Source organism: Silurus aristotelis, assembly GCF_946808225.1.
Source record: "Silurus aristotelis genome assembly, chromosome: 13".
NCBI classification, from domain to species: Eukaryota; Metazoa; Chordata; class Actinopteri; order Siluriformes; family Siluridae; genus Silurus; species Silurus aristotelis.
In genome coordinates, this window is record NC_139586.1 from 6,517,261 (window position 1) to 6,532,613 (window position 15,353).

Consider the following 15,353-nt stretch of genomic DNA (forward strand, 5'->3'; position numbering starts at 1 on the left):
AGTAGCACAACATAGGTAGCATTAGAGCTATAGTAGCAGAACAATGTTGTGCTACTATGACTTTAATTCAAATTATGTTGTGCTGCTAGGGCCCTCATGTGAAACACTGTACTGCTACTATAGCTCTAATGCTCACTGTGTTTCACATCAGGGCCCGAGCAGCACAGCATAACTTGAAGTAGAGTCATAGTAGCACAACATTGTTCTGCTACTATAGCTCTAATGCTAATTATGTAGTGCTGCTATTACTATAATTCAAATTATGTTGGCCAACTATGACTCCAATTTAAATGATGTGGTGCTACTATGGCTCTAATTCAAATTATGGTGTGCTGATTATGGCCCTGATGTGAAACACTGTGCTGCTGCTGCAATGGTTTCACTTCAAAAGATGAAGTACTGCTATGGCTCTAAATTCAATTATGTTGTGCTACTATGGCCTTGATGTGAAACACTGTTGTGCTACCGTAGCATTAATGCTAATTATGTAATGCCAATATGACTCCAATACAAATCATGTGGGCCAACTATGGCTCTGATTCGAATCATGTTGTGCTGCTAGGGCCCTCATGTGAAACACTGTACTGCTACTATAGCTCTAATGCTAACTGTGATTCACATCAGGGCCCTAGCAGCACAACATGATTCGAATCAGAGCCATAGTAGCACAACATAGGTAGCATTAGAGCTATAGTAGCAGAACAATGTTGTGCTACTATGACTTTAATTCAAATTATGTTGTGCTATGTTGTGCTGCCAGGGCCCTGATGTGAAACACTGTGCTGCTACTATAGCTCTAATGCTAATTATGTTGTGCTCCTATGACTTTAATCCAAATGATGCTCTGCTACTATGGATCTAATTCAAATTACGTTGTGCTGTTAGGGCCTGATGTGAAACACTGTTCTGCTACAATAGATCTAATGCTAATAATGTTGGGCAACCATCTCTCCAATTCAAATAATGCTGTGCTGTCCTGGCCCTGATGGAAAACACTGTTGTGCTACCGTAGCATTAATGCTAATTATGTAATGCCAATATGACTCCAATACAAATCATGTGGGCCAACTATGACTCTAATTCAAATTATGGTGTGCTGCTAGGGCCCTCATGTGAAACACTGTACTGCTACTATAGCTCTAATGCTAACTGTGTTTCACATCAGGGCCCCAGCAGCCCAACACGATTCGAATTAGAGCCATAGTAGCACAACATAGGTAGCATTAGAGCTATAGTAGCAGAACAATGTTGTGCTACTATGACTTAATTCAAAATAGCTGGTGCTGCCAGGGCCCTGATGTGAAACACTGTGCTGCTATAATAGCTCTAATGCTAATTATGTTGCGGTGCTATGACTATAATCCGATTTATGTTGGCCAACTATGGCTCTAAGTCGAATGATGCTCTGCTACTATGACTCTAATTCAAATTATGTTGTGCTGCTAGGGGCCTGATGTGAAACACAGTTAGCATTACAGCTATAGTAGCGGAACAGTATTTCACATCAGGGCCCTAGCAGCACAACCTAATTTGAATTAGAGCCTTAGTAGCACAACATTGCTCTGCTACGATAGCTCTAATGCTAATTATGTTGTGCTACTATGGCTCTAATTCAAATAAGGTTGTGCTGCTAGGGCCCTGATGTGAAACACTGTTGTGCTGCTATGGTTTCAATTCAAATGATGAAGTACTACTATGGCTCTAAATTACATTATGTTGTGCCACTATGACCTTGATGTGAAACACTGTTTTGCTACTATAGCTGTAATGCTATATATGCAGTGCTGCCATGACTCTAATCCAAATGATCTTGGCCAACTATGGCCCTAAGTCAAATGATGCTCTGCTACTATGGCTCTAATTCAAATTATGTTGTGCTGCTAGGGCCCTCATGTGAAACACTGTACTGCTACTATAGCTCTAATGCTCACTGTGATTCACCTCAGGGCCCTAGCAGCACAACATGATTTGAATTAGAGCCATAGTAGCACAACATAGGTAGCATTAGAGCTATAGTAGCAGAACAATGTTGTGCTACTATGACTTTAATTCAAATTATGTTGTGCTGCTAGGGCCCTCATGTGAAACACTGTACTGCTACTATAGCTCTAATGCTCACTGTGTTTCACATCAGGGCCCGAGCAGCACAGCATAACTTGAAGTAGAGTCATAGTAGCACAACATTGTTCTGCTACTATAGCTCTAATGCTAATTATGTAGTGCTGCTATTACTATAATTCAAATTATGTTGGCCAACTATGACTCCAATTTAAATGATGTGGTGCTACTATGGCTCTAATTCAAATTATGGTGTGCTGATTATGGCCCTGATGTGAAACACTGTGCTGCTGCTGCTATGGTTTCACTTCAAAAGATGAAGTACTGCTATGGCTCTAAATTCAATTATGTTGTGCTACTATGGCCTTGATGTGAAACACTGTTGTGCTACCGTAGCATTAATGCTAATTATGTAATGCCAATATGACTCCAATACAAATCATGTGGGCCAACTATGGCTCTGATTCGAATCATGTTGTGCTGCTAGGGCCCTCATGTGAAACACTGTACTGCTACTATAGCTCTAATGCTAACTGTGATTCACATCAGGGCCCTAGCAGCACAACATGATTCGAATCAGAGCCATAGTAGCACAACATAGGTAGCATTAGAGCTATAGTAGCAGAACAATGTTGTGCTACTATGACTTTAATTCAAATTATGTTGTGCTATGTTGTGCTGCCAGGGCCCTGATGTGAAACACTGTGCTGCTACTATAGCTCTAATGCTAATTATGTTGTGCTCCTATGACTTTAATCCAAATGATGCTCTGCTACTATGGATCTAATTCAAATTACGTTGTGCTGTTAGGGCCTGATGTGAAACACTGTTCTGCTACAATAGATCTAATGCTAATAATGTTGGGCAACCATCTCTCCAATTCAAATAATGCTGTGCTGTCCTGGCCCTGATGGAAAACACTGTTGTGCTACCGTAGCATTAATGCTAATTATGTAATGCCAATATGACTCCAATACAAATCATGTGGGCCAACTATGACTCTAATTCAAATTATGGTGTGCTGCTAGGGCCCTCATGTGAAACACTGTACTGCTACTATAGCTCTAATGCTAACTGTGTTTCACATCAGGGCCCCAGCAGCCCAACACGATTCGAATTAGAGCCATAGTAGCACAACATAGGTAGCATTAGAGCTATAGTAGCAGAACAATGTTGTGCTACTATGACTTAATTCAAAATAGCTGGTGCTGCCAGGGCCCTGATGTGAAACACTGTGCTGCTATAATAGCTCTAATGCTAATTATGTTGCGGTGCTATGACTATAATCCGATTTATGTTGGCCAACTATGGCTCTAAGTCGAATGATGCTCTGCTACTATGACTCTAATTCAAATTATGTTGTGCTGCTAGGGGCCTGATGTGAAACACAGTTAGCATTACAGCTATAGTAGCGGAACAGTATTTCACATCAGGGCCCTAGCAGCACAACCTAATTTGAATTAGAGCCTTAGTAGCACAACATTGCTCTGCTACGATAGCTCTAATGCTAATTATGTTGTGCTACTATGGCTCTAATTCAAATAAGGTTGTGCTGCTAGGGCCCTGATGTGAAACACTGTTGTGCTGCTATGGTTTCAATTCAAATGATGAAGTACTACTATGGCTCTAAATTACATTATGTTGTGCCACTATGACCTTGATGTGAAACACTGTTTTGCTACTATAGCTGTAATGCTATATATGCAGTGCTGCCATGACTCTAATCCAAATGATCTTGGCCAACTATGGCCCTAAGTCAAATGATGCTCTGCTACTATGGCTCTAATTCAAATTATGTTGTGCTGCTAGGGCCCTCATGTGAAACACTGTACTGCTACTATAGCTCTAATGCTCACTGTGATTCACCTCAGGGCCCTAGCAGCACAACATGATTTGAATTAGAGCCATAGTAGCACAACATAGGTAGCATTAGAGCTATAGTAGCAGAACAATGTTGTGCTACTATGGCTTTAATTCAAATTATGTTGTGCTGCTAGGGCCCTCATGTGAAACACTGTACTGCTACTATAGCTCTAATGCTCACTGTGTTTCACATCAGGGCCCGAGCAGCACAGCATAACTTGAAGTAGAGTCATAGTAGCACAACATTGTTCTGCTACTATAGCTCTAATGCTAATTATGTAGTGCTGCTATTACTATAATTCAAATTATGTTGGCCAACTATGACTCCAATTTAAATGATGTGGTGCTACTATGGCTCTAATTCAAATTATGGTGTGCTGATTATGGCCCTGATGTGAAACACTGTGCTGCTGCTGCTATGGTTTCACTTCAAAAGATGAAGTACTGCTATGGCTCTAAATTCAATTATGTTGTGCTACTATGGCCTTGATGTGAAACACTGTTGTGCTACCGTAGCATTAATGCTAATTATGTAATGCCAATATGACTCCAATACAAATCATGTGGGCCAACTATGGCTCTGATTCGAATCATGTTGTGCTGCTAGGGCCCTCATGTGAAACACTGTACTGCTACTATAGCTCTAATGCTAACTGTGATTCACATCAGGGCCCTAGCAGCACAACATGATTCGAATCAGAGCCATAGTAGCACAACATAGGTAGCATTAGAGCTATAGTAGCAGAACAATGTTGTGCTACTATGACTTTAATTCAAATTATGTTGTGCTATGTTGTGCTGCCAGGGCCCTGATGTGAAACACTGTGCTGCTACTATAGCTCTAATGCTAATTATGTTGTGCTCCTATGACTTTAATCCAAATGATGCTCTGCTACTATGGATCTAATTCAAATTACGTTGTGCTGTTAGGGCCTGATGTGAAACACTGTTCTGCTACAATAGATCTAATGCTAATAATGTTGGGCAACCATCTCTCCAATTTAAATAATGCTGTGCTGTCCTGGCCCTGATGGAAAACACTGTTGTGCTACCGTAGCATTAATGCTAATTATGTAATGCCAATATGACTCCAATACAAATCATGTGGGCCATCTATGACTCTAATTCAAATTATGGTGTGCTGCTAGGGCCCTCATGTGAAACACTGTACTGCTACTATAGCTCTAATGCTAACTGTGTTTCACATCAGGGCCCCAGCAGCCCAACACGATTCGAATTAGAGCCATAGTAGCACAACATAGGTAGCATTAGAGCTATAGTAGCAGAACAATGTTGTGCTACTATGACTTAATTCAAAATAGCTGGTGCTGCCAGGGCCCTGATGTGAAACACTGTGCTGCTATAATAGCTCTAATGCTAATTATGTTGCGGTGCTATGACTATAATCCGATTTATGTTGGCCAACTATGGCTCTAAGTCGAATGATGCTCTGCTACTATGACTCTAATTCAAATTATGTTGTGCTGCTAGGGGCCTGATGTGAAACACAGTTAGCATTACAGCTATAGTAGCGGAACAGTATTTCACATCAGGGCCCTAGCAGCACAACCTAATTTGAATTAGAGCCTTAGTAGCACAACATTGCTCTGCTACGATAGCTCTAATGCTAATTATGTTGTGCTACTATGGCTCTAATTCAAATAAGGTTGTGCTGCTAGGGCCCTGATGTGAAACACTGTTGTGCTGCTATGGTTTCAATTCAAATGATGAAGTACTACTATGGCTCTAAATTACATTATGTTGTGCCACTATGACCTTGATGTGAAACACTGTTTTGCTACTATAGCTGTAATGCTATATATGCAGTGCTGCCATGACTCTAATCCAAATGATCTTGGCCAACTATGGCCCTAAGTCAAATGATGCTCTGCTACTATGGCTCTAATTCAAATTATGTTGTGCTGCTAGGGCCCTCATGTGAAACACTGTACTGCTACTATAGCTCTAATGCTCACTGTGATTCACCTCAGGGCCCTAGCAGCACAACATGATTTGAATTAGAGCCATAGTAGCACAACATAGGTAGCATTAGAGCTATAGTAGCAGAACAATGTTGTGCTACTATGACTTTAATTCAAATTATGTTGTGCTGCTAGGGCCCTCATGTGAAACACTGTACTGCTACTATAGCTCTAATGCTCACTGTGTTTCACATCAGGGCCCGAGCAGCACAGCATAACTTGAAGTAGAGTCATAGTAGCACAACATTGTTCTGCTACTATAGCTCTAATGCTAATTATGTAGTGCTGCTATTACTATAATTCAAATTATGTTGGCCAACTATGACTCCAATTTAAATGATGTGGTGCTACTATGGCTCTAATTCAAATTATGGTGTGCTGATTATGGCCCTGATGTGAAACACTGTGCTGCTGCTGCTATGGTTTCACTTCAAAAGATGAAGTACTGCTATGGCTCTAAATTCAATTATGTTGTGCTACTATGGCCTTGATGTGAAACACTGTTGTGCTACCGTAGCATTAATGCTAATTATGTAATGCCAATATGACTCCAATACAAATCATGTGGGCCAACTATGGCTCTGATTCGAATCATGTTGTGCTGCTAGGGCCCTCATGTGAAACACTGTACTGCTACTATAGCTCTAATGCTAACTGTGATTCACATCAGGGCCCTAGCAGCACAACATGATTCGAATCAGAGCCATAGTAGCACAACATAGGTAGCATTAGAGCTATAGTAGCAGAACAATGTTGTGCTACTATGACTTTAATTCAAATTATGTTGTGCTATGTTGTGCTGCCAGGGCCCTGATGTGAAACACTGTGCTGCTACTATAGCTCTAATGCTAATTATGTTGTGCTCCTATGACTTTAATCCAAATGATGCTCTGCTACTATGGATCTAATTCAAATTACGTTGTGCTGTTAGGGCCTGATGTGAAACACTGTTCTGCTACAATAGATCTAATGCTAATAATGTTGGGCAACCATCTCTCCAATTCAAATAATGCTGTGCTGTCCTGGCCCTGATGGAAAACACTGTTGTGCTACCGTAGCATTAATGCTAATTATGTAATGCCAATATGACTCCAATACAAATCATGTGGGCCAACTATGACTCTAATTCAAATTATGGTGTGCTGCTAGGGCCCTCATGTGAAACACTGTACTGCTACTATAGCTCTAATGCTAACTGTGTTTCACATCAGGGCCCCAGCAGCCCAACACGATTCGAATTAGAGCCATAGTAGCACAACATAGGTAGCATTAGAGCTATAGTAGCAGAACAATGTTGTGCTACTATGACTTAATTCAAAATAGCTGGTGCTGCCAGGGCCCTGATGTGAAACACTGTGCTGCTATAATAGCTCTAATGCTAATTATGTTGCGGTGCTATGACTATAATCCGATTTATGTTGGCCAACTATGGCTCTAAGTCGAATGATGCTCTGCTACTATGACTCTAATTCAAATTATGTTGTGCTGCTAGGGGCCTGATGTGAAACACAGTTAGCATTACAGCTATAGTAGCGGAACAGTATTTCACATCAGGGCCCTAGCAGCACAACCTAATTTGAATTAGAGCCTTAGTAGCACAACATTGCTCTGCTACGATAGCTCTAATGCTAATTATGTTGTGCTACTATGGCTCTAATTCAAATAAGGTTGTGCTGCTAGGGCCCTGATGTGAAACACTGTTGTGCTGCTATGGTTTCAATTCAAATGATGAAGTACTACTATGGCTCTAAATTACATTATGTTGTGCCACTATGACCTTGATGTGAAACACTGTTTTGCTACTATAGCTGTAATGCTATATATGCAGTGCTGCCATGACTCTAATCCAAATGATCTTGGCCAACTATGGCCCTAAGTCAAATGATGCTCTGCTACTATGGCTCTAATTCAAATTATGTTGTGCTGCTAGGGCCCTCATGTGAAACACTGTACTGCTACTATAGCTCTAATGCTCACTGTGATTCACCTCAGGGCCCTAGCAGCACAACATGATTTGAATTAGAGCCATAGTAGCACAACATAGGTAGCATTAGAGCTATAGTAGCAGAACAATGTTGTGCTACTATGACTTTAATTCAAATTATGTTGTGCTGCTAGGGCCCTCATGTGAAACACTGTACTGCTACTATAGCTCTAATGCTCACTGTGTTTCACATCAGGGCCCGAGCAGCACAGCATAACTTGAAGTAGAGTCATAGTAGCACAACATTGTTCTGCTACTATAGCTCTAATGCTAATTATGTAGTGCTGCTATTACTATAATTCAAATTATGTTGGCCAACTATGACTCCAATTTAAATGATGTGGTGCTACTATGGCTCTAATTCAAATTATGGTGTGCTGATTATGGCCCTGATGTGAAACACTGTGCTGCTGCTGCTATGGTTTCACTTCAAAAGATGAAGTACTGCTATGGCTCTAAATTCAATTATGTTGTGCTACTATGGCCTTGATGTGAAACACTGTTGTGCTACCGTAGCATTAATGCTAATTATGTAATGCCAATATGACTCCAATACAAATCATGTGGGCCAACTATGGCTCTGATTCGAATCATGTTGTGCTGCTAGGGCCCTCATGTGAAACACTGTACTGCTACTATAGCTCTAATGCTAACTGTGATTCACATCAGGGCCCTAGCAGCACAACATGATTCGAATCAGAGCCATAGTAGCACAACATAGGTAGCATTAGAGCTATAGTAGCAGAACAATGTTGTGCTACTATGACTTTAATTCAAATTATGTTGTGCTATGTTGTGCTGCCAGGGCCCTGATGTGAAACACTGTGCTGCTACTATAGCTCTAATGCTAATTATGTTGTGCTCCTATGACTTTAATCCAAATGATGCTCTGCTACTATGGATCTAATTCAAATTACGTTGTGCTGTTAGGGCCTGATGTGAAACACTGTTCTGCTACAATAGATCTAATGCTAATAATGTTGGGCAACCATCTCTCCAATTCAAATAATGCTGTGCTGTCCTGGCCCTGATGGAAAACACTGTTGTGCTACCGTAGCATTAATGCTAATTATGTAATGCCAATATGACTCCAATACAAATCATGTGGGCCAACTATGACTCTAATTCAAATTATGGTGTGCTGCTAGGGCCCTCATGTGAAACACTGTACTGCTACTATAGCTCTAATGCTAACTGTGTTTCACATCAGGGCCCCAGCAGCCCAACACGATTCGAATTAGAGCCATAGTAGCACAACATAGGTAGCATTAGAGCTATAGTAGCAGAACAATGTTGTGCTACTATGACTTAATTCAAAATAGCTGGTGCTGCCAGGGCCCTGATGTGAAACACTGTGCTGCTATAATAGCTCTAATGCTAATTATGTTGCGGTGCTATGACTATAATCCGATTTATGTTGGCCAACTATGGCTCTAAGTCGAATGATGCTCTGCTACTATGACTCTAATTCAAATTATGTTGTGCTGCTAGGGGCCTGATGTGAAACACAGTTAGCATTACAGCTATAGTAGCGGAACAGTATTTCACATCAGGGCCCTAGCAGCACAACCTAATTTGAATTAGAGCCTTAGTAGCACAACATTGCTCTGCTACGATAGCTCTAATGCTAATTATGTTGTGCTACTATGGCTCTAATTCAAATAAGGTTGTGCTGCTAGGGCCCTGATGTGAAACACTGTTGTGCTGCTATGGTTTCAATTCAAATGATGAAGTACTACTATGGCTCTAAATTACATTATGTTGTGCCACTATGACCTTGATGTGAAACACTGTTTTGCTACTATAGCTGTAATGCTATATATGCAGTGCTGCCATGACTCTAATCCAAATGATCTTGGCCAACTATGGCCCTAAGTCAAATGATGCTCTGCTACTATGGCTCTAATTCAAATTATGTTGTGCTGCTAGGGCCCTCATGTGAAACACTGTACTGCTACTATAGCTCTAATGCTCACTGTGATTCACCTCAGGGCCCTAGCAGCACAACATGATTTGAATTAGAGCCATAGTAGCACAACATAGGTAGCATTAGAGCTATAGTAGCAGAACAATGTTGTGCTACTATGACTTTAATTCAAATTATGTTGTGCTGCTCGGGCCCTCATGTGAAACACTGTACTGCTACTATAGCTCTAATGCTCACTGTGTTTCACATCAGGGCCCGAGCAGCACAGCATAACTTGAAGTAGAGTCATAGTAGCACAACATTGTTCTGCTACTATAGCTCTAATGCTAATTATGTAGTGCTGCTATTACTATAATTCAAATTATGTTGGCCAACTATGACTCCAATTTAAATGATGTGGTGCTACTATGGCTCTAATTCAAATTATGGTGTGCTGATTATGGCCCTGATGTGAAACACTGTGCTGCTGCTGCTATGGTTTCACTTCAAAAGATGAAGTACTGCTATGGCTCTAAATTCAATTATGTTGTGCTACTATGGCCTTGATGTGAAACACTGTTGTGCTACCGTAGCATTAATGCTAATTATGTAATGCCAATATGACTCCAATACAAATCATGTGGGCCAACTATGGCTCTGATTCGAATCATGTTGTGCTGCTAGGGCCCTCATGTGAAACACTGTACTGCTACTATAGCTCTAATGCTAACTGTGATTCACATCAGGGCCCTAGCAGCACAACATGATTCGAATCAGAGCCATAGTAGCACAACATAGGTAGCATTAGAGCTATAGTAGCAGAACAATGTTGTGCTACTATGACTTTAATTCAAATTATGTTGTGCTATGTTGTGCTGCCAGGGCCCTGATGTGAAACACTGTGCTGCTACTATAGCTCTAATGCTAATTATGTTGTGCTCCTATGACTTTAATCCAAATGATGCTCTGCTACTATGGATCTAATTCAAATTACGTTGTGCTGTTAGGGCCTGATGTGAAACACTGTTCTGCTACAATAGATCTAATGCTAATAATGTTGGGCAACCATCTCTCCAATTCAAATAATGCTGTGCTGTCCTGGCCCTGATGGAAAACACTGTTGTGCTACCGTAGCATTAATGCTAATTATGTAATGCCAATATGACTCCAATACAAATCATGTGGGCCAACTATGACTCTAATTCAAATTATGGTGTGCTGCTAGGGCCCTCATGTGAAACACTGTACTGCTACTATAGCTCTAATGCTAACTGTGTTTCACATCAGGGCCCCAGCAGCCCAACACGATTCGAATTAGAGCCATAGTAGCACAACATAGGTAGCATTAGAGCTATAGTAGCAGAACAATGTTGTGCTACTATGACTTAATTCAAAATAGCTGGTGCTGCCAGGGCCCTGATGTGAAACACTGTGCTGCTATAATAGCTCTAATGCTAATTATGTTGCGGTGCTATGACTATAATCCGATTTATGTTGGCCAACTATGGCTCTAAGTCGAATGATGCTCTGCTACTATGACTCTAATTCAAATTATGTTGTGCTGCTAGGGGCCTGATGTGAAACACAGTTAGCATTACAGCTATAGTAGCGGAACAGTATTTCACATCAGGGCCCTAGCAGCACAACCTAATTTGAATTAGAGCCTTAGTAGCACAACATTGCTCTGCTACGATAGCTCTAATTCAAATTAGGTTGTGCTGCTAGGGCCCTGATGTGAAACACTGTTGTGCTGCTATGGTTTCAATTCAAATGATGAAGTACTACTATGGCTCTAAATTACATTATGTTGTGCCACTATGACCTTGATGTAAAACACTGTTTTGCTACTATAGCTGTAATGCTATATATGCAGTGCTGCCATGACTCTAATTCAAAATTATGTTGGCCAACTATGACTCTAATTAAAATTACGTTGTGCTGCTAGGGCCCTCATGTGAAACACTGTACTGCTACTATAGCTCTAATGCTCACTGTGATTCACATCAGGGCCCTAGCAGCACAACATGATTTGAATTAAAGCCATAGTAGCACAACATAGGTAGCATTAGAGCTATAGCAGCAGAACAATGTTGTGCTACTATGACTTTAATTCAAATTATGTTGTGCTATGTTGTGCTGCCAGGGCCTTGATGTGAAACACTGTGCTGCTACTATAGCTCTAATGCTAATTGTGTTGTGCTCCCATGACTCTAATCCAAATGATCTTGGCCAACTATGGCCCTAAGTCAAATGATGCTCTGCTACTATGGCTCTAATTCAAATTATGTTGTGCTGCTAGGGCCCTGATGTAAAACACTGTGGTGCTACTATAGATCTAATGCTAATTATGCTGAGATACTATCTCTCCAATTTAAATTTTGTTGTGCTGCTATGGCCCTAGTGGGAAACACTGTTCCGCTACTGTGGCCTAAGTTCAAATTATGCATTGCTGTGCTGTCCTGGTCCTTATGTGAAACACTGTACTACTACTATAGCTCTAAGGCTAACTGTGTTTCACATCAGGGCCCTAGCAGCACAACATGATTTGAATTAAAGCCATAGTAGCACAACATAGGTAGCATTAGAGCTATAGCAGCAGAACAATGTTGTGCTACTATGACTTTAATTCAAATTATGTTGTGCTATGTTGTGCTGCCAGGGCCTTGATGTGAAACACTGTGCTGCTACTATAGCTCTAATGCTAATTATGTTGTGCTGCTAGGGCCCTGATGTGAAACACTGGTGCTACTATAGATATAATGCTAATTATGCTGGGATACTATCTCTCCAATTTAAATTTTGTTGTGCTGCTATGGTTCTAATTTAAATTATGTTCTGCTACAATAGCTCTAATGCTTAATATGCTGTGTTGCTACGGCCCAAATTCAAATTGTGCTCTACTAATGTACCTCTAATGCTATGTTTGTTTACTTACCTCGTTATACAAAAGGTCATAGTGAGCGGGCGGCGAGAATTGCTGCCCGCGCAAAAAAGACCGCTCTTTGTATGAAAAAATGGGTGGCTCTTAAAAGAGCCGTTGGTTTTTATCTTAAAGACGGCGTAACACGCTTTACTTTGAGCTGGTGTACTTGGTGACGGCCTTTGTGCCCTCGGACACGGCATGCTTTGCAAGTTCACCGGGAAGCAACAGGCGCACGGCTGTCTGGATTTCCCTAGAAGTGATGGTGGACCGCTTGTTGTAGTGAGCGAGACGAGAAGACTCACCGGCGATGCGCTCGAAAATGTCGTTTACGAAGGAATTCATGATGCCCATAGCCTTAGAAGAGATGCCGGTATCAGGGTGCACCTGCTTCAGGACCTTGTACACGTAGATAGCGTAGCTCTCCTTCCTTGACTTTCTGCGCTTCTTGCCACCTTTGCCGGCCGTCTTTGTGACAGCCTTCTTGGAGCCCTTCTTGGGCGCGGTCTTGGCTGGATCAGTAGGCATAATGCTGCTTCTCGAGGAAACTGCGAGAGAATGAAAAAGGGCCGCCTCGCCGCCTCTCTATTTACAGACCTGCATTGTAATTACGTACAAGGGAAAGGAGTCGTATTATTGGTCACAAATTCAAACCTCATCATACAAGGCTCCGCCCTCGTCCCATCCTCTCCCGTTCCCTCTACCCCGCCCCTGAGCTACGCTTTGTTCCCATGCCCGCCGTTTTGTGCGCGCACACGCACATATACTTATACATATATATATATATATACACACACACACACAAACAAATGTGAAGTATGTATATAAACTTTGAGACAAAACTGTAGTGCTGGTGCAAGGTTTTACCTTATTAGAATATATATCTACAATTATTTCAAATTCAATTAGTCACATACACTTGAAAAAAGTTATTTCATCCCCTTCTTCGCGCCACACACACACACACACACTAAAAGAAACTAACTCGTTTTGTAATATTTGGGTGGCTCTTAAAAGAGCCGTTGTGTTGACGTTATTTGGTAGGTAAGCGTTTAGCCGCCGAAGCCGTAAAGAGTGCGTCCCTGGCGTTTCAGGGCATACACCACATCCATAGCGGTGACGGTCTTTCTCTTCGCATGCTCGGTGTATGTGACTGCATCGCGGATGACGTTCTCCAAGAACACCTTCAGTACACCACGAGTCTCCTCGTAGATCAGACCGGATATACGTTTAACACCACCACGGCGAGCCAGACGGCGGATAGCCGGCTTAGTGATACCCTGGATGTTATCGCGCAGAACCTTACGGTGGCGCTTAGCGCCTCCTTTGCCGAGTCCTTTGCCACCCTTTCCTCTTCCAGACATGGTGCTGCTCTCACAAATTCAAGCTGCTCAGTAAAGAAGCCCCGCGCAATGCCCGCCTATTTATTCTCTCTCCACAGGACCTACTTGAGAACAGGCGAGGGGGCGGACCTAAAACCAACGATCACACAAAAGAATGTCTTCAAAGCGAACCGCCACAGCCGTTAACATGCTAGAGTCTTGTACTTCCTTTTTGTCCACACAAACATAGTGATATATAAATAGTAATAGTCATGTAGTGGAATAGATTTAATTTGGTTTTTGCTCACAGCATGGTACACTCAATGCAGTTCAACACACAAATATTTGCATTGAGGATTATAATCAGAACTGTTTTGACTCAGTTGCAATTTTTATTCCAGTAGAAGTATAAATCAAATTGCAGTTCTTGTTGCATTAAGTAGGCTTATATCATCATGAGGAATGCAAAATATTGAACACACTATGGTTTCAGTTAATTACACACTGTGCCACCACTGACCAGAAGGGTGTAAACCTGATGGGGGACAAAATATTGAGCTACTGTACATATGCAATTAAAAGATTTACACATATCCCAACTTATCTGGAAGCTGCAGTCAGAGCGCAGGGTCAGCCATAATACGGTGCCCCTGGAGCTGATAAGGCTAAGTGCCTTGCTCAAGGGCTCAACAGTGGCAGCTTGGCAGTGCTGGGGCTTGAACCCCTGACCTTATGATCGGTAACCCAGAGCCTTAACCACTGGACCACAACTGCCCTGCTGCCACCTACTACCAGTAGTTGTAGTGGTAGTGTTAATCTTGTAATATACTTTTCAACACACAAGAAATATAGCATGACTATTGTAGGAATGGCCCATGATTATTATTAATATTAACAAGCATTATTCTCATTTCTATTAATGTGGTACTATTTGCAATAGCAGTAGTAGCAATAGTAGTAGTCGTATTAGTAGTAGTAGTACAGTAAAACCCCGTTGTACGAGCATAATTCGTTCTTGAAAATTGCTCGTATGTCCATTTGCTCATACATTCGAACTGATTTTCCGCATAGGAATGAATGAAAAATGGTTTAATCCGTTCCGAGACCTCATTCGATCGCTTATTTCTGCACTTAAAAAGTATTTGTAGCCTATTTTAACAAACAAATACACCGCAAATTACCGTAATGTAAAAATAATTTAACACTTACCCATGTGGTAGTGGTTGATTGCGAGTGTGAGACGCGCACAACGCTCGTAAACTTTATGGTTTCCATGGTAATTCTATTTACTTTCGTTTTCACAGCACCACCACTGATT

The 15,353-nt window shown here is 41.5% G+C and overlaps 1 protein-coding gene and 1 pseudogene across 2 annotated transcripts; both read right to left on the minus strand.

Moving 5' to 3' along the window:
* Positions 1 to 12,863: 12,863 nt before the first annotated feature.
* Positions 12,864 to 13,241, minus strand: LOC310735515 (histone H2B pseudogene; annotated as a pseudogene). The gene has a single exon. The product of its transcript is annotated as a histone H2B pseudogene (transcript).
* A 524-nt stretch (positions 13,242 to 13,765) lies between these two features.
* Positions 13,766 to 14,077, minus strand: LOC310735517 (histone H4; the record flags this gene model as incomplete). The annotated part of the gene is made up of 1 exon (XM_083558275.1): positions 13,766 to 14,077. The coding sequence occupies one exon, from the start codon at positions 14,075 to 14,077 to the stop codon at positions 13,766 to 13,768; it is 312 nt and encodes a 103-aa protein (XP_083414401.1).
* Between the last annotated feature and the right edge of the window lie 1,276 nt (positions 14,078 to 15,353).